At 43.1% G+C, this 20,299-nt stretch overlaps 2 protein-coding genes across 6 annotated transcripts in view; both read right to left on the bottom strand.

Moving 5' to 3' along the window:
* ska2 (spindle and kinetochore associated complex subunit 2) overlaps window positions 1-4,401 on the bottom strand; it is a 6,555-nt gene extending 2,154 nt beyond the window's left edge. The window contains exons 1-4 of one of the 2 annotated variants that reach the window (XM_004574280.5): window positions 4,264-4,401; window positions 2,720-2,812; window positions 2,079-2,255; window positions 1,464-1,535 (exon numbers count right to left, since the gene is read on the bottom strand). In XM_004574280.5, the coding sequence (XP_004574337.2) occupies window positions 1,464-1,535; window positions 2,079-2,255; window positions 2,720-2,812; window positions 4,264-4,296 (375 nt within the window). In that variant the 5' untranslated portion in view covers window positions 4,297-4,401. The remainder of the gene's footprint in view (window positions 1-1,463; window positions 1,536-2,078; window positions 2,256-2,719; window positions 2,813-4,263) is intronic. The other variant, XM_076888873.1, reaches the window with a different exon arrangement.
* A 6,943-nt stretch (window positions 4,402-11,344) lies between these two features.
* tiprl (TIP41, TOR signaling pathway regulator-like (S. cerevisiae)) lies at window positions 11,345-19,259 on the bottom strand. 4 transcript variants are annotated; one of them, XM_004574283.4, is made up of 8 exons: window positions 19,173-19,259; window positions 18,115-18,242; window positions 17,508-17,687; window positions 17,091-17,190; window positions 16,884-17,015; window positions 16,694-16,789; window positions 16,534-16,596; window positions 11,345-11,900 (listed from the first exon to the last, which is right to left on the bottom strand). In XM_004574283.4, exons 2-8 carry the CDS (start codon window positions 18,237-18,239, stop codon window positions 11,769-11,771), a joined length of 828 nt encoding a protein of 275 aa, XP_004574340.1. In that variant the 5' UTR covers window positions 18,240-18,242; window positions 19,173-19,259; the 3' UTR covers window positions 11,345-11,768. The 4 variants fall into 4 exon arrangements, with proteins under 4 accessions (XP_004574340.1, XP_004574339.1, XP_076744985.1 ...); XM_004574282.3 differs by having other exon boundaries at window positions 19,149-19,230; XM_076888870.1 differs by lacking the exon at window positions 19,173-19,259 and adding an exon at window positions 18,891-19,107.
* Window positions 19,260-20,299: the final 1,040 nt, after the last annotated feature.

Genomic DNA, 20,299 nt, shown 5'->3' with positions numbered 1-20,299 from the left:
TATCTGCAGCCGTCTGCTGTGTGTAAAAGTATTAAAGTTATGTAACACTTTGTCTACGTCCACACTAGCCCCAGATAAATTTGAAAACGGCGTTTTCGTCTGAAAACGCGTCCACACTATCGTTTTCATAAAGGTGTGCGTCCAGTCCTGCGCATGTGTGAAGCGCAAGAAGATTCAGCCCGCCTCATTTCTGTCTGCCGTTCATTTACTTTCAGGCTCTTTGAAACGTGGCGGCAAAATGTCGAGGAAAAGCACCGAGTTTGTTAAATGGACTCACAATGAGGTGGAGTTGTAGCTGTGAGTAACACAAAAGTATAAAGTTGCAAAAGCGAGTGCGAGTTAAAGAATTTGAAGAAAAGCTCTCTGGAGCACGTGCAGACTGATTAATCTTTAATAGGGCTGTCAAACAAAACAGCTGCTGTGTAACGCCCTCCGCTATCTTAGTTTAATTGGTCACATGACTGCATCACATGACTAACATGTGTCATCGTTTTCAAAAAGGCTCCGGGTTCGCTGTTCACACTGCGACACGAAAACGGCGTTTTCAAATGTATCCGCTTTGGAGAGCGTTTTCAAAACGCTGCGTTTTCCTTGAGCAAAAACGGCACCTCAGTGTGGACGGGAGGCCAAAACGGAGGGAAAAAGATGCGTTTTCAAACGGAAACACATTAGTGCGAACATGGCCTTTGATTCTTTACGATTCCACATTTTCAGGCTCAGAGCATCTTTCTGTCGCTATGTTTAAAAAGAGCAAACAAAGACTGATGTGCTCTGGTGAAGTGACAGTCGCGTTTGTGGCAAAGATTAACAAAAAAGGAAAAAAGAAGAAGCTGCGGGTGGGGAGCAGTGCTATGCTACAACACCACATACTGTGAATATTACAGGTGGACTGGGGGATCACTGGGGGCCACTATCAGGTTTTAAATGTGAAATGAGGAGCCTGTGACTGAACTCAGCACCGAGACCAGCAGGAAATAAACCTAAGAATAATGATGATGATGATGATGAATGTACACAGTCCAGGTTGGAAGCAGAGACGTTCTGTGGCTCACTGTGAGGAGAAGGGCTGGGATTACATCCTTCTTACTCCTTACTGACATGTAAACTCGTGTAATTTATTTAAAATGATACATCGTGGGACACATTCAATGGCAGGTGCTGCTGGCACCACTGTGGATGATGGTGCAGCTACCACTGCTGTACTTAGTTTGACTTTTTCTCTCTCGGCTCCACATCTCTCTACACTAAACTCTGCTCTGCACGGCGCACAGGGAGGAGATGTGATAGGGCAGTAATGAAAATGAACAAAGGGCTTGTTGCTCAGCGGCCCTTCGATCGACCCACTGGCCTCCCGGGCCAGTCCAGCCCTGGCTCCTCCTGTTAAGCTCCCACTGAAGCAAACCAAGCATATGCTTCTAGTCCACTATCAAAGAAGTGCCGTCTAAAGGTGTCGTACTGCTTACCTCGGCTGTGGTGCGACTGACAGCACTTAGCAGTGCTACAGACTCTCGCTCTGACTCGGTCAGTGTCCCAACCTGCAGAGACACCAACAAGGAAACACAGCAGATCCTGAATGGAAACTTTAAAGAGAATTCAGGAGAAATGTCGATCTGCACGATAACCACAAACTGCAGCAGGATGGAGGTGTGTGCACAAACCCGTGAACAATACACACAATTAATGTGATTAAATGTCATTAGGCCTGCTTTCCACACATGTTATGGATATAACTGCAGTAGCTGCACCGTGTTTGGAGGCAGCTAACTGTGATTAAACCAATGAAAAGAAAACACCACACCTAGGACACGTCAAAGCGCTCTCTGCAGTCTCTGTGTGTGTTCAACTTTGATGCTTTCTTGGGCCAAGCGCAGGTACTCTGGGACAGGAAGACCAGTTTAAACTTTGAATTAGCACTTCAAGTGCTCTCACGCCTTCCTCACTTCATCGCCAAGTTCACCACAACGTATCTTTGCACATTTTCCCTTTGATTAGATGGTTAATCAAATCTGACCTCCCACAGCAGTAGTACTTGTATCAGTGAGCTATGTTAAACAGTCATAAGGTGTCGATCTACCCACCTCCATATCAGTGGTCTGTTCAAAGTGTTGCAGCAGCTCCATGACGCCGCTGAGGTTGTTTCTGATCGAGTCTACAGACTCCTTCTGTGCACTCGTGAGCTCCTTCACCTGCGAGCACAGGGCTGAGTGTTTGGACTTTATAGACTTCAGGTTCTCCAGCACCACTGCCAGGTTGTTCTACAAGCACATGGTCAATCATCAGCCCACAGACTACATGCTCAGGTGTGTACCTGATTTTCTCTTATTGCCTTTCTGCAAACATGAAATGTTCTACCTCATGCATCACTCGTATCACTGAGTGACAAAGTGTTTTTCCCACTAGAAGCGCTGCATCCAGGTGAACTGAATGATAGCTCTGGGATTTCCGTCCCTCTTCTATGTCTTATTACATGTACTGGTTGGTACGGTTATAACTATTAGCATCTTTATGGGTATAGGCCGGTTCATCTTACTTTCACTTTAGTTGGAGTTTGTTCTTCTGTGTATCCTGATGACATCATGTTTTTTTTAACAAAAGACAAATAATACACAACTTCCAAGCACAAAGGCCGCAGTGTTAGCAGCCAGTAATTCACTAAGAGCTCTTTGATTTTCTCTAGATCTGCCTGCAGATGCTGGGAGAAATGTCATCTGTTAGTCACCTCAGCTGGACATCCATTTTCTGCACTGCTGTTGATGAAGTCCAGCTTCAACCGCTTCTCAATGTAATCCAGGTCTGCCTCTGCCTTCAGAAACTGCAAAGACAAAGTGCATCACATTGTGGCACTGAACTTCCTGCACCATGTTCAGATTCTTTGCTGTTTGACTCAACATTCCTGGTGGAATCACACTTACAGCTCATTGCTTTATGTGAACCTCATCATGTTACACTATATCAAGTGCAGCGCCCATGTTCCTGTTCCAGGACAGAGTGTGTACTAGGCAGCAGGACTTTGGCATATCCAGGTAGCTTCAGGATTAAACCGGGGTCTTCTGTACCACTGGGTGGAAATCACCAAGAAACGTTCCAGATCAGAGATCAACAGGTATGAACTCACCACCTACTGACCAATGCATTCTCAGGACAGAGACACAAGGCTGCAAAGGTCTGGACATGTGCAGAGGAGGGACAGCGGATAAAGATGGTCTATGGTCCAGCAGTCCCCAGACAACATCAGCCATCAGATCTCCTCACTGTAGGGGGCCAGTGGTTCAAGTTTCTGATTTGATGAGTGATTGAGTGGTTCAGAGAGCACCGTCACTGCTGCTACCCTGACAGCTGTACTGCAGCCACATCGGAGCGAACTTAAGAAGGAAGTCGTCTGATTCGTTGTTTAGAGAGCACAAATGTGTAGATTACTCCAGCTTGAGCAGAAGTAAGGATCGATGTGTGCGCACACACACACACACATTATTATTTTAAATATTGTTCTTGTATTACAAGGTAATATTTGTATTTAGACTTATTTTCAATGGCTGTATTTACATTTGGATTACAGATAAGTAATTATCTGATATTGACTTTATTCCAGCTGTGAGGTAAATAAAGTGCATCTTTAATGCATTTATTGAAGGTGTGTAAACACAGAGGTGGTCCTTGCAGTTTTCAGATGCTTTGACAATACTATTGCACTACTAGTTGTCTGATACAGTAGTGCAATGAAGTCAGAGCATCTGCCAACAGCTCGAGGTTCACACACGGTAAACTTTGCACTAGTCCCAGGATTGCACAACCTGTACAGATGGTCAGCAGCACAGACAGACAGACAGAGCTCAGCTACAGGCTGCACATCCTCCCATTTCCCTTCTGCAATAAGAGTTACGGGGAAGTAAGCACGCTTGTCTTTGGCACCGTGAGACTTGATGCACTGAGCCATGTGCAGGAGACAGCTGGTGTTTGAGACGGTCTCGAAAAACAAACAATTTGTGAATAAAAGTCCTAAAACAACAGAGCGATGCTACACTTGGTCCCGCTGCGGACTGCTTGCTCCGAGTTGCTCTGTGACGTTCGAGTGGCGGCGATGTTGAAACTAGCCGAGCTCCTTCGCGGTCCTGCGGTATTTGATGGGCCTGACTTTGGATTATTTCTTAGCAGAGAACCGTGAGTCGCCTGCTGTGAGCGGCACACCGTGTGCAAAGCTACGATCAATAGCGGTTCAACAGCCAAAAGATACAGTCGGGAAAAGGAGTTTGACGCTGTGCTTACCATCGCCTCAAGCTTTTCAACTGTTGTCTCCATGTTGAACAGTTTTCACCCTGAACGTGGGCGCTGTGATTGGCCAGCTGTCAGGAAGGAAGAAAGCTGATTGGACGTGTGTCAGAGCCGAGAGCTGTGCGCCATATTACTCCCAGTCTGTTTCTGTGTTTGGCGCCCCCCTCTGGCTTGGAGTGAGATGAGTCCTGCTGAAACATTTTAGGATCTTCCTGATAGTGATGGGATTCCGGATCTTTTTAGAGAACCGGCTCTTTCTAGAGAACCGGCTCTTTCAGCTCGACTCAATAAAAGGACCCGATACTTTCGGCACCTAACCGACTCTTTAGGTTGTTTTGTTTCTTTAGTTAATTTATTATTAACAACAATATAAAATTATGCACAAAAGGAATTACTAATGTAAAAAAAAAGTGGCTTTATTTATATATGTTTATATATAAATATATACGGTGGCCCCTAGAGACAAAGCACGTACAAACTCCAAAACACATTTCTAGCGTTAACTGAACTTCCAAAACAGAGCTACCTAGATCACTTAAATTACACATTGAAAGCATATGTGTATTGTTTGTATATTTATACACCAGCACTCATATATATTCAAACAATTAAAAAAAAAAAAAGTTCATTTACCTGTTACTACCACACACCAAATCCGGTCGTTGGTACTTGCTGGCTTGTGTAGCCACTAGGTAACAAAAGCTCAACACTGCGCCCTAGCATCCTGGAGAACTTCTGTTGTCTTTTGTACGTGTTTTGGAGTTTTTACGTGTTTTGGAGTTTGCACGTGCTTCGGGGTTTGTACATGTTTTGGAGTTTTCACGTGCTTCAGGGTTTGTACGTGCTTCAGGGTTTGTACGTGCTTCAGAGTTCGGACATGTTTTGGAGTTTGTATGTGCTTTGTTAGTGGCCACCGTAAATATACTTTTATTTATTCACTCCACATAAAATGTAATAAATAAATCATATAATACAAAAACCAACTATTCACATTTCAGCTTTTATCTATTTAAATTTTCCTTTTAAACAAATTTAAAATGAAACAACACAAAACACTGCAAACCACAACACAATTAAATATAAATTAAAATATGAAAACAAAAAGAACATGCATATTCTCTGTCATATGGGCCTGCATGAATAAACTTTCTGTATCCGTTATCATCCGCAACTGAAAATAGTTGTGGATGATTACTATACCTTTCTAATGTGACGCAGGGCTCTAGACTAACTTTTTGCCATGGTTGCACTGGTGTGCCTAAAAATAAAATTTAGGCGCACCAGCACAAAATTTAGTCGTACAAGCACAAAAGTTAGGCGTACCCAAATTTTTTAACTGCATTACTTAACACCGCAGTTTTACATGTTCACGTTTTTTTTGATTTGTAAATGATTAACTAACAACCTTTCAAAATGATTAACTTGACACCCCCTTTGCTGCCCAAATTAACAGCAGCTCCATCAGCCCCCATAGCAATGATTTTATCCAACCAGTTACTGCACTGGTCCCCAAGAGCAGCAAATGCTTTCTTTGAGGCAGCATAAATTCCTAAACAAAAAAAAAAAACAAAAACATTTACTTATCAGATCAAGAGTTTACAATGCAGTCTTTTTCAGTTTGAGTTTCTATATTCATGTATTATTGCTATGTTTAATTTTCAATGATGCTAGATATGGTTAATTCAGTAACACGATGTAATATTATTAATCATATACATAGGCTACGTGACATGACATGGCTTACCTTGGGCATGGGCATGCTGGACCTCAATGTGTCCAATCAGTATATTCGCTGGTCTTCCTTTTTGTAAGATACGAGCGTACACAATGACACATTCTTTTGTGGCGATGTCTGTGTCTCCATCGATCAGGAAGGCCATGTATGTACTGTTCGCAATTTCCACTGACGTCTTTTTTTTCAGTGTGTCAGCGATTACGCCTATAAACTGGGCGCACGCAACATCATTGCTGTATGTGGGGTTTATGTCCAAGCCATTTTTCCTGTGAAGAGTTATTTCTGACTTGAACTTAGTAAACGGAACTTCTTCTTTTGCAATATTGTAGGCGATGTTAAACTTAATGATCATCTCGGCCTCCTCCGATGACCTGTTTACTCCTGCCTGCCGCTGAAAGGCAGTGGGGAGCGGGGACATTTTGGCAGAGCATTTATCGCAGCATATAATGTGTCTTCTCGATGCTGTATGCTTTTTCAGCGTTTCAATTCGAAACGTATTAGCACCAGTGACAAATGCTGTGTTGCCGGCCATGGTCTTTCCACACTCGTGACAATAAATGCAGTGCATCATATTGTCAGCTTGGCTGTATCTTAGCCAGGGAAACTGGTCAAGCCACTCGATTCGAAATCTATACATTTTCTCACTTTTACTTTCAGTGGACTCCGGCTGGGAGTCGATCGTATGTGGCTCATTTTCTGATGCCGTCTCCGGACCAGTGTTTGACAAAAACGGAGAGGTTGATGGCTCCGTGTCAGAGCGCTGGCTCAGAATTTTGGACTGATCAGGCCTTAACTTTACGAAAAAGTTATCAATTGTTCTTTTCATATTTTCTCAATACCAACTTCATACACTTCTGACCTGGGCTACTCACCCATCTCTATCTGCCCGCACTTTCAAACGTAAACACAAGTAGGTCTGCAGGAATATCTGGACCACGGCCAATCACAGAGGTCCCCGCCTCTGAGTATCTCTGATTGGTTTAGAACACGACATGGGCATAATGTGTGTCTGTTGTTGAACACACGGAGACTTTCAGGGTTGCTGAAACTTTTTTTTTCCGAGAAAATACTTGGTTGCACCGGTGCGACCAAGTATTTTTTTTACTTGGTCGCACCGGTGCGACCAAGTATTTTTTTTACTTGGTCGCACCGGTGCAACCAAGTATTTTTTATTAGTCGCACCATGGAGAAATTTGGTCGCATTTGCGACCAAATTGGTCGCACTCTAGAGCCCTGTGACGTTGTTGTCCCTGGCTCTCTTTCTCTGTCTCTCCCTCCCGCTCTGTTCCTGTGCTACTGAGAGTGTAACTACTGCCCCTCCCACCTCTTCCCAGCGCAAGCACAAGGCTCGAGTGCGGAGTGAAGCGGGAAAAAAGTGCGAGAGAGAGAGAGTGAGAGAAAGAAAAAAGAAAACCCACGGCTCGCCATAAGGAGCCGGCTCGCATCGTCCACGTCAAAGAACAGTAAATTTACGCTACGGTAGGATGTTTTGACAAGGTAGGACGTTTTGTCAGAACACCGGCTCTAAGAGCCATTTCGTTCGCGACCGACACATCACTACTTCCTGAGAGTTACAGACACATCGAACCGACCTCCTCTCTCATTTCTCTTTCTCGCATTATATTAAATAAATAACCTGGTGCGTTATGTTCTTCTTTCCATAATCTTCACATTTTCAGGTATTATGCCTTCCAGTCACGTAGATAGCAAACATTTTGAATTTACACCTTTTCTCACCGCTTTGTTTGGCCTGTGAGAGGAAGCCAAAGCACCCAGAGAGAACAAACAGACACAGGAGAACACAGCCGGGTCAGATGGAGGATTCAAATTCAGGGCGCTCCTCCCGCCAGGCAACGGAGCAAACCACTGTTCCGCTGTACTGCACAGGGTGTGTTATATTATGTGGATTGAAAATGTGACGTCATTCAGGGGTAAAACCGCAAAGAATTCTGGGAACTCGTGGCAAGAGGTACTAGCGCACGCAGGCTTTCAGTAGAGATTGAAAATGTGACGTCATTCAGGGGTAAAACCGCAAAGGATTATGGGAACTCGTGGCAAGAGGTACTAGCTAGTACCTCTTGCCACACAGGCTTTCAATTGAAATTACATTACACAGCGATAAAAAGAAACACAAAAAATGGCAAGAAGCTGTTGTATTATTAACTGCGATAGCCGGTCGCATGACAGCCACGGGAAGCCGACGGGTAAAGAGATCGGTTGTTATCGGATTACGTCGTTGAAGAGAAATTGTTTGAGCCATGTTTCCGAAGTAACAAAGAGGTGATGGATGGCCTGGATTGCAGCCATTCAAAGACCAAATATAACGTCCCAGAACACTCCAGCTCACAGGTTAGTCTGCTCCAAGCATTCCCACAAAGGTCAGTCTTCTGTTGTAGTTAATACGTCATTTTTCATAACATAATTGGTAATATAGGTTACAAGCAAGTCTGGCGCTGAACAGAAATTGTCGCGCTATGCTCCTTTGTTTATTGTGCATAAATAGTGAATTGTCCTGACACGATATTGCGTTTCGCTTCTGTTATTACCATGGTACATTGACAAAAACATATACTTTTATTCACAGGATAAAACTGTTTTTTTGTATCACTAATTGCCCAGTACGATTACAGCATACAATATTATTGTCACTGCTACATTTCTGTAATGCGAACCAGAAATTATTTCCACTACTAATTAACGGTTAACGAATGTGTATTTATGAAGACGATTTGTGAGACTGGTAAACTTATGATACGTACAATGGTCTTTCGTTCTACACGGTGCATTTCAAGGTCCTGTACTCATCCGTCGGTAAACTGTACCTGGGCTTGTTGCAGTGACCTGAAGTTACTAAAAACTTCATGAGTGTATGCACTCACTCCAAGAACTGTATAATTATAAATATGAGCGTGGTGAAAGTTGGGCAGCACGCTGACGTATTTTGTCCACTCTGTGTGCTCGTAAGGGTCTAACCCTTTCACTCCTTTGATTTTTTTTCCTTGTATCTTTTCTTTGACATTTCATCAAGTCTGTCTTTGTACGGACCGGCATTGTTCTCCTTCGTTTTGTACATTCCCTTTTTGGGGGGCAAAGAAAAAAGAATTTATTGGAACCGGAGAATGAACGTTTTGCGGTGCTGCAAATGCTTGCATTTGATGCGGTACTTGGATTGTTTTGCCACGAGTTCCCGGCATGCAATGCGCGAAAGTCACGTGGTATTTCAATCTCTATACTGTTGTTCAGTGATGACGCAACGAATCCTACTTCCGGGTCTAAAGTAGTCTGCGTTTAATATGGCTTTTGTGTTGTTAACATGTTTAATGTTATGTATTTTCTTCTATTTGATCTCAAAAAGCTCCTAAAACAGTCAGTGATCACTGTTGACCTCCCTCGGCTTTTATTACCACTAATCATTTATTTAAGCTCAGTTTTTAAAACCTTAGGATGTAACTACAGCCCAGCCCATGCAGCAGTATATGAATGACTAACCTCATATTGTGGATGGATTATCTCAGTTGTTCTCCTGGCTGAAATTTGGTCCTTTTACAGCATCCTGCCACGCGATTACATTTGTTCCTGACCACCGAGAACACTCACGTTAACTTTTATCGAGTGGAAAAAAAGTTAGCTTGTTTATATTATGCTAACATAGCTGTGTCGCTAGCGGTCACGTAGCACATCATTATATACCAGCTAGCCCAACTTCAGTAACCCTACAAACGTCACTGCTGTTTAGTTTCCTGTCTTCATTTATGTTGGAAGTGATAACAGAGCTGTACTTTGAATTTGTTTCCAAAACCCCGCAGTCAGGACATGCTATATTGTATTTAGATAGAAGCTAGCGAGCTAACTCCCTGCTAACTTCTAACTCCGTTAAATGTCAAAAATTCCGTTTTCATGGATGCCTGGATGTTAAACTCAATTGTTACACCTGGTAGAGCAGAACGCTGATCATTTTATTAAAGATGAAAGACTTTAGACAGTTTTTCAACTCTCAGTAATGCCACAGTGATCGTTTGATATATGGACCTGCAGCGGAGTTTAGGCCCAGACACGGCTAGTGACGTCAGACTGAACAACCGGATAGAAAAACGGTTCATTACTCGAAGCTTTTCAACACAGTCCACTCTGGTGACATCTGGTGGCCAAATATATGAAGAGCAGCTTGAATCCACAAAATAAAACCAACTGCCTCATTATGATTGCCCACTCGATAGAGTGGAGTTCTGCCTGATATTGGGCCACCGTTGTGTTGCTTTAAACGTGTATTTATGGGGGTGAAAAAAATGTTGTTTATTTCTTTAATAAATAATTTTGACCAGTAAACTTTCCTTGTTTAAACATGCACCATGGTTTGGTCTTTGCTTGTGACTTCTCGATGTTGGTAAATACAATAATTGAAAAAATACCACGCTACATATAATATACATATAATAATGTACAACACATTTTGGAGTATATTTCTGCTGTGAGGTCCCGCCTCCTTGTACTTATGCAATTAACCGGGTTCCAACCCGGACAAACGGATCAGATTTTCACCCAGGTGTCATCCACATATCTGAACCAATGGCTTGGTGGTGTTCCAGGGTAGGATAGCAAAGCCCTCTTTTCCACTTCTTCCATGTACAAATTGGCCACAATGGATGAAACTGGGGAGCCCATGGCACACCCATGTTTCTGCCTGTGGAACTGACCCTTGTATGTGAAGTAGGTGGAATGAAGACACAGTTCAAACACACTTGGTCGGTGCTGAGAGCGGTCCTGTTGCTGAGGTTGGGGTCATCTTACGGACCACCTTCAGTGAAGACAGATGTGAAGCCTGATCTTGAAAGTTGAGCAGATGTCTGTCTCCTGAGTCTGATCTGGGAGCTGCTTCCACAGGAGGTGGGTACTGTAACAGGCCTTTTAGAAAACGCCAGCTACCACCAATCCTGTGGCAGAGGTTTACTGGAACAACATGCTCTTAAAAATATGATGCACTCACATCATCACACACGACTCTGTATATTCTGCCAGTGCAAGAGTGGAGCTCCCAACTCTCTTTCATGGTTGTTATACACACTCAGGGAATTCTTTCTGGATAATGACGATTATGTCTGTTATAAATTACATTATTTAATGTAATAACAATTCATATTTTAAACATTTTTGTGCAACATTATTACTGCCATTATGCTGTTATTACAAAACACTATCATCACATGTTCTCATTGTTCACCTGGTGAGGCTCAAAGCGCTCCCAGCTGGAGTCCAACCGGAACGCTGTCTGATAGAGGGAATGATTTAAAAATGTTGATACTGTTTTGTCAGGAAAGAACTATCGACCACACACAAAGCAACGTAGTTACTACACAAACAAAATTTATGTGGCCATATGGGAGACATTTGAATCTGAAGGTGCTTCCGACACAAAGGAAAAATACACTTCTTCACCTTCAGCAGGGATATTTACACAAACTGTTGATTTTGAATTTGGAAAATACAGGATTTGTTTGTTTTGTTCCGATGAACTAATATTAGAAACAGTTATTCTACAATGCTTTATGTTACAAAGCAAGTCTCATAATAAGAAATGTCAAATATGAACAAAACAGGAAGCAGATTCTAGTTTTAAGGGCAAACTATATGAAAAAAGTTGTTCCTGTACAGATAATTGTAAGAGCAGTCGTGGCTTTGTGTTGGTGTGAGATAAAGGAACAGTTTAAGACTAATATTTCTGTTTGTCACTATGCAGAACAGTTAGCGCGGATCTTTCACTATACTGTCACTCAATGACTTTATTATCAGCTGTGTGAGTCTGCAGCACAGGAAGTTCCAGCTTCTCACACTCGGTCATCTTCAGGGTTAAGTACTGGGCCACCTCGTTGGGATCGGTGAACAGTGGAGCCGGAACATTCTGAAAAGGAGGACACAACGAATCAAACTGAAGAACTAATCTGGAGTCAAAATAAAAACCACATATTAAAGTAAAAATTGATCTGAATATTCATATTTATATAAAAAACAACAAATAATAATGTACTTCAGAATCACCCATGAAAAACAAAAATCCTAAATGCTGTATAAACAGCATCATGAACGTGTGATGGTGCAGCACAGTCAGCATGTCAGTGTGAGCAGTCCTGGTGCTGCTTCAGACAACACGAGTACACTGAGCGCACCACAGCTCCCAGCTTCCTCTGCAAACACACTGCTAACATGCTGGGGTTCTTCTGCACACTGACATCTCGTCCCAGGACGGGCACAGGCAGCTGTCTGACGCTGGTTTCATTATTATTGTTGTTGTGATACAGTTTTAGTACATTTCCATCGTCACCCTTAGCCCTCTACAACATGAATTTAACTGTTTTGTTCTGATTTCTTTTTTTTTAGAATTAAATATTTCATCCTACATTTTGATAGCTTGGAGCGTCCTCTACTGATACATCAGCCAACAAGTATCCACAGGTAAGCCAGCGGTCTGAGAGCGACGTGCTGTCAGGATAATAACTGTGAGGTGTTGAGGATGTGGCTGAACAGACTTTGAACATGAGAAGGATTTTAAATTCAAGTCTGAATTTATCAGGGAGCCACTGAAGGGAAGCTAATAATCTCTTTGCAGTGCCAGTGGGCGGAGCTTTGAGTCAACTGAAGGCTTTTCAGGTCATGTTTTGGACATCCTGAGAATAATGAACCCGTTTTTTAGCAGCACTCTGACTCAAGATGTTTCTAACTTTAATGACATTGCACAAATGAATCAGGCGAGCTCTACGTATTTGTTGAAAGTACACCTGAGGCCATCTGAGCAAAGTATCAGGTTGGACATCAACTTTTAACATTTTTAGGACCAAGTATAATATTCCTCTTTTGGAGATGATGAGTTAACTCTTTGATTACTTCTCTTTCAAAACGTCTATAATGAAGATAAGATATCAGTCTATAATTAGCCAAGGCAGCTGGATCAAGTAAGGGTTGGAAGTCCGTGGTATGTAACCTGTTAATAAAGACAGATTCATCCTGTTAAAACCCGAAGCATTAATTCATAGGGAAACAGATGGACACCATCTGTCCAGGTTTTCCCACAAAGTTTGCCAATAAAACCCACGTTGTTTTTCTGGACACTGCTCAGACAGGAGAACGCTACTAGTCCAGGTGGAGAGGGGACCACAGAAAGCTTCAGAGTCTGACATCTTTTTAGCAAAACTACCATCGACACAGTATTGGTAAATGGACTGATTCTTATATAGCACTTTTCTTCTCTCCCACAGCACTCAAGGTGATCTATACAACATGCTTTATTCACCCATTCATATTGTTCTATCCTGTTTCCATCTAAGCAGCAGAACAGACTTCACCAACTTCACGAGGACATGACGTACTCTAGGGGGCGCTGTGTTTGCTGCCCAGGACCGAGGAGCCTGATTGGCAAGTTTACCCTGAAGGACATCCATGGAGGACATCGTTTAGCATGTCCGGTTTGGCGGTGGGTCAGTGATGGTCTACGGAGGCATGTCCATGGATACCCACCCTCACCTGACCCCAATCCAACTGAACACCTCAGGGACATCATAGTTCGGTTGCACCTCGGACTGTCCAGGAGCTCGGTCCAGATCTGTGAGAAGAGCTGCTAGTGCACCGGAGGAGCATGGTCCCATGTTGTCAGGCATGCATGTGGCGGCATAAACACTACTGAGGCCCATTCTGGCAACAAGCACTAGCCTGGTGCACATTTTTGTTCACTTTGATTTACAGCTTGTCTTTGAATTCAGCCTGTGATTATTTTCATTTCATTTCATGTTGTGGTATCCTTCCTTTTCTAACACATTAACCAGTCCAGTCAGTAGATTATATTTTTTAAAGCTCAATGAGGATAAAACTGAAATCCACCTTACAGGCATCAAATCCAACCTTTTGAAGGCGAACCATTTCTCTCTCACCATCGATAACTCCAGTTTTCCCCTCTCCTCAGGTTAAGAGCCTTGGTGTCATCCTAGACAGTTCACTGTCCTATAAATCTCACATCAATAATCTCACCTGCCCATTTCCATCTATGCAGCATTAACAGATTACATCCTGCACCCAGTCTACATCCACAGTCTCGTTACCTCCCACCTTGACTATTGTAATTCTCTCTTACATGGTCTCCCCCCAAAATCCCTCCATCAGCTTCAACTGGTTCAAAACTCCGCTGCCTGCATTATTACCAGACAGATTATTACCAGATTATTACCAGAACCCCTCCTACCAGCACATCACCCCTGTTCTTCAGGAATTTCACTGGGAGCCTGTGAAATTCCGAATAATATACAAACTTCTTCTGCTCACCTTCAAGGCCCTTCATGACCTTGCTCCTTTTTACCTTTCTGACCTGTTAAGCACCACCTGTTCTGCCGTTCACTTCGATCCTCTTCTTCTGTCCAGCTTGTTGTGCCTTCCTTCCGCCTCACCACCATGGGAAGCAGAGCCGTCAGCTGCTCCGCTCCCAGGCTGAGGAACTCTCTCCCCCAGATGTAAGAAACACTTTCTCTCCCCCAATTTAAATTTCAACTCAAAACCCATCTGTTCAAATCTGCATATTCACTGTGAACCTAATGTTTGTTCATTTTATCTTGTGCTTTTTTGTTTTTATTGTTCATCTTGTTATTGATCTATTATGTGTTTTACTCTTTGTTAAGTGTCCTTGGTTGTCTTGAAAGGTGCTTTTAAAATGTACTATTATTATCAGGCCTCGCAAAATTTCAAACTCCCTGGTAGCCCTTCGGGCAGGGACTCTTCAGTTTTAGCCCAAAATAAATTTAAGTAGCCCGAATAAAAAAGAGCAATGTTTTGATTGATGTTTTGTTTCTCGTTTTGTTTCCGTTACAATATTATACATTAAAGTATAATATTGTAACGGAAACAAAACATTAATCAAAAAATTGTTGAAAAACAAATTACAACATTGTATAAAAATGACAATCATCAACTCAAATACTTGGTTCTAATTGAACAGAAATTTCTATGAACTTGTAAGAACTGTGTAGGACACGAATCAGTCTGTGTCAGATCCTGAATTTGAAATTTCCACTGAAGTCACGGGTAAGAGGCAAGTGGAACCAAGATCGAGGCCGTTTGCTTTTTGAAGTTTGCAAAGACTGCTAAATTTTGCCAGTGGTAGTTCACTCTTTGCAACATAGTAGCTGTTCTAAACAGATTTTTCAGGTTTATTTTTAGTATGTTATTTGCAATTGGTGTTTGTTCTGGGAAAGATATTGCAGACTGAGCAATAATGCATTTCTTGCATTTCTCATGGGTTCTAATGGGGTCTTTCTTAAAATGACTGGTTCCAGTAACAAAGGCGCTTGTCGACTCAGAAATCGAGGGAAAACCAACAACACACCCGGCAGAACATTATGTTATTTACACGGGTGCACATAAGTGGTCTGCATGTGCGCATTCGCTGTCAAAATAAAAGACACGCACCAGATAAGAAGTTGCAGCGCGCGTTTGCGTCCATATAAAAGGCTGTTTTTGTCCTAGAGTGGGATTTTCACGGCACATTCTGCACCACATCTCTGTGCGTTCATCATTTGTTTGAAGCCAGCTCACCTCCTGCAACCACTTTTCCGAGAATACGCGCTTCTTTTGTGGTTCGGACTCCTGACGTTTCTTTGGAGGTGGAGGAACATCACAGTAATTGCTTAAAGGAGCTTCTTCGACATCTTTAAGAGTTTTAAACAAATGTCTGTCCTCCTCCTGAAAATCTTATGTACGCAAACATGCGTTGCAACTTCTTATCTTGTGCGTGTTTTTTATTTTGACAGCGAATGCGCACCTGCGGACCACTTATGTGCAGCCCTGGTTATTTAGCTCGTCATGTTGCAGCCACAGAAATTCTTTTGTCCATGAAACCATAAAGCTGCACTTTCTTTTTGCCTTATAGTCTGATTTGTCATAACTTCTCCGTTTTGTGGTAAGCTTTTCTTTGGCTGTCACTTCTTCACCCTGACCTGTCTTATTTGGCTCAGCAGAACTAAAATATATATCCTGCTGCTTTTACACACACACTCACATAAGCTCAGCGATTCTCTGCGCGATCAACCTCTCACATGTTTAAGCTGCGGGAGATTTCACTTGTCATGTTTGCATAGTAAGCTAACGATTAATAAGACGATGTCAGAGGAATTGGTGCACAAATTATCATCACTCACAGATCAGTGCTGTCGCTCTCTATACACAGTTCGCACGATTGCAAAGTGAAAGCAAAAAAACAAGCGCAAATTCAAACGCGACTTCAATATGTCACATATTGACAGTGGCTCACCGATGCCAATGACATAATTACCCAGCTACATTTCTGAAAGAATGCAAAAGCATTGACATATATTTTTCCTTCCTACGATAGTTATTAACAAATCCAAAAGGAGTCGGTGCTAGAATAAAGTGCCAGACGACGTTCAAACTCACACAAAGCCTTTCGTGAACATGAAAATATTCGGGCTCTGCTTTGGATCGAAGAAGCCAGTAAGTGGAAACAAATAACAGAATCACAGCTCTGTGTCACTGCTCACCTTCAGCTCTGAGATTTTGCTTTCCCTCGTAGTGAACTCTCGCAGCATGTAATCCTTCCCAGCCTGAAACCAAACGTTACATCACGTGAGTCACTTTGAAGTCTGTCACCTGCCCGTGATGAAGTCTGGCAGCACACTCTCAGGTGATGAAACAACTTACCTCGTGATATAGTCGAGTATCGTTTATTCTAATCAGCACTCCGTCCACTCGCAGGAAGAAACGCATCAACAGGAAGAAGCTGGTCGGCATCACTCGCTGCATCAACAAGAAACATCATCGTCATCATCAGTGTTAAATCGGCTGCTCATTTGGATTTGGCAGTCCCACGGGACAGGAAGACGGCACTCACAATTTTGACGCTAAGCATAGAGACTCCATGGTCGTGCAGCTCATCTTCAAACAGCAGCACCTCATCAAAGAACATGATGTGTTCCCGAGCCTTAAGCTTCTCCATGTCAATACGCTCGGCAGTCTCAGACACCTTCACATGAAAACCTCACATCACTTTCTTACAAACCTGTGACTGTGAAGAGTGAACAGTGTCAAACCTGCCTACCTTTATCTGCATGCTTTCTCCTGTCAGAGTGCCTCTGTAGTCTGTGGTGTACGTCCAGTCATAAGGTCGGATCACATCTTTAGAGTGTTCAGAATCAGCTCTGGAAGGGATATCATCCAAGATGTTTAGCTCAGTAAGCCAGTGTAACCCTGAGCCTATACTACACCTTTAGCTGACAGAATGAACGCACCACACTTTGTTCTCTAGGGTATGACTGAAACACCAAGACCTGTCAAATACATTGGACAGTAGCTGACAGTCAGAAAATTGGTGCAACGCAGCGGCGTCGCAGAAAATCTGCCGCAGAACGCCGTAGACAGACACAGCAGCACGCCGAGTCCCAAGTACTGGTCTAAAAGTGGGTTTTTATCCAAGCAGAGAAGATTATCTGACAGAAGCTAACAGTGAGCGTCTTACCTGCTCTCCTGCCATTCCTGAGCACACGCCACCTTGACGCTATCCTCCATGTTGCTGACTCTCTTCAGGGAATCAACAGCATTGAATTCAATCCCGTAACCGTCCGTGTGCTGGATGCGCAGTATGTTGTCTCCAAACAACATCTCTGGAAGAGAAGGCATGTTCATGTCTTCTGCTAGCCTGGAAAGTCAAACAGTGAAGACTGATATCAATCAGGTTTTCTCATCTATTCTAGTCGTTTTGGGAGGATTCAAAACATCAGAAACAAATCGAGCAGCGCCTGCAACAATATTAGTTTGTTTTCTTTAACGTGTCGCGGCTGCTTCTTTCAGTGTCTACATTATTCATTTATGGTTATTTCTATTTTTCCACCATGTGATCACATCACAGCGAGAAGATGTGATGATGCTCGGTGCGTTGCTGTCTGATGAAGAGGACGTGTTACAGCTTTTGTGATGCAATAAACAGGCAAAAACAGCTGATCATGTAAACACGACTCATGTGGACACACACAGACTCTACTGTTTGGTTCTCTGACAGTCCGCCTGGTTACACAGGCTGGACCCAACACAGCTTAGATGATATTAAAATGTGACAAATATCTCACCGTTCAATGTCCTTGGACTTCATGATGTGGTTTTTGGAAGCAGTCACTTTCCATGGTCCAAAGTTGAAGTCCTGCTTACTGCTCTTGAAACCATGTGACATCATCATGGACAGAGAGGCCAGCATCAACTGCAAGACAAACATCAGCAGGTTTGTCCAAACAGAACAGGTGGACAGTATCTGCTGTTCAGAGCTTATGGTGTGTTTGTCTGTTTAAATGCGATGACTTTGTAGTTGTCATGTGTTGTCTTTGTTAGAAACCAAATCTGGCAAGGACACAGTGAGCTCCTTCCACCGATGCAAAATCCCTTTCCAGACATTTTCACTAAAAGGGCGATTTACTGGCTGTAGCTGGTCCCAAAGTTGAAACCACTCACAGGAGTAGTTGTGGAAATTTCGACTGTGGGAAACCCGCTGATGATTTGCAGAAGTGGCCCACAGATGCTGACCATCCAAATGATCCCTGGTCAGGGTTTTCAAAGCTGCTCAAACGTGGGCACCGAGACAGAAGAGCAGCACTGTGCCAGTGAAGAGCTGTGACTACAGTCAGGGTCAGCTCCGTGCCCGCCAGCTGCTGCACAACAATCCGAGAAAATCACTGCGCAGCGCATTTTGCTAAAGAGGATAAAAATCCCAAATAACAGAGACATCCGAGGTTTAAAAAAAGGAAATTCTTGTCAGCCGTGCAACATTTAGTTATTCCTACAAGCTGGTCGGTTTGTAGCAATAACTAAATGTTGGTCAGGCCGTCAGCAGCTTTATTATGAGTGAACATACCGAATCTGTGACTCGTATTATTATAAACTTGCACGATCTGCACACTTAAAGTAGCTGAGGCTCGGTTCACGCACAGCGTGTTTGCCGTGTTACAGAAACAAATATTAGCACAAAGGCTCGCCGGACGTTTGTTTCCCTGCGCTGACTCGATGTTCGCTCAGGCAGCTCCAAATGCTTCGTCCCAGTTTAGGCTGTGAACGTAAAGCTCTGCGGTCAAACACACAGGCTGTACACAAACACACAAACACATTCATTTACCTTGATGTTGTTGTCGAGCGTTACCTGTCATTGGAGGCTCCCGGGTACGCCGGTGAAATCTGCCCGGTGATGTTTGTGACGCTCGCACTTTGGTTCCACTTTCAAACCTTTCTTTAAAAAAAAAAAAGATAATCATTTTTCGGTGTTTGTGGGTGAACACGAATTCAGTGGTGATCTCACAGTGTTTCATTAACATAAAACATTTTGAAATAAATTCGGAGAGTTAATCGTCTGTTTTTAGAACTGCGGCTGTCGGTCTTACTGTTGGCCGGTTTCAGCCCATCCCTCCTTCCTCTGGTCTCCTGGCCCCAGCCTCCTCCTTTGTCCTCGGTCAAAAGCAGCCATGCCTTATTCAGCACTGAAATCTTAACGATGATATGCATGCTCGATTTGGAAAACATTTGATCCTGATGCAGTCCTCTGCATTTATGCCTGTGACATGCTCCAAGTCAAACAGTTGTGAGCCCTACTGCTGTGTCTCAAGTCGCCTCCTCCTTTCATGTGCTGCAGATTCAGCCGTCCTATTCAATCCCTCTGTAACCAGCAGGTCACAGGTGCTGCAGTACAGGTCTAGCAGCATCTCAAGGAAGGACATGGCATTTGCCCAATTACATTTGAGCCTCTGAAAATGGAGAGCTGTAAAGAGATGGCAGTGGAAATGGTAATTAAATAGTTACTTAATACTTGTGAAACCAAGCTGAAAATCTGCTCTTAAATCACATCTTCATTGAAAAACCACTATTGTGATGTTCAGAGGTGAAATCCTAAAAATGTTATGAACCTGTCTGTGAAGATTGGCCTCGGTCTCTGGTATCAGTGTTTCCATGAACTGGCCAACATCTACATTCATCATGACTGTAGCATCTCGTCTTGTACGGTTGCACCATTCTTAATGAAGCTTTGCATAAACAGCTTATAATATTTTATACAAATGACACAATCATGCATATATGTCACATTAGATCATGATGATGGCGACCGCTCCGTGTGGGCCGCCTCCCCGTCTCCTGCTTGGGGTCAGGTCTCCTGACTGTGATGGCGGATTGTGTTTGTGCATCGATTAGGCGCCGTTTGTTTTTGTATGCACGTCGTCGCAGGAATGACCAGTTGTGTTTTCCTGGCACTGCTGTATTACTGACACACTCAAACTA

The sequence above is a fragment of the Maylandia zebra genome, linkage group LG10 (assembly GCF_041146795.1).
Source record: "Maylandia zebra isolate NMK-2024a linkage group LG10, Mzebra_GT3a, whole genome shotgun sequence".
NCBI classification, from domain to species: Eukaryota; Metazoa; Chordata; class Actinopteri; order Cichliformes; family Cichlidae; genus Maylandia; species Maylandia zebra.
Note: the sequence above shows the minus strand (reverse complement) of the source record. Positions and strands in the feature narration are given on the sequence as shown.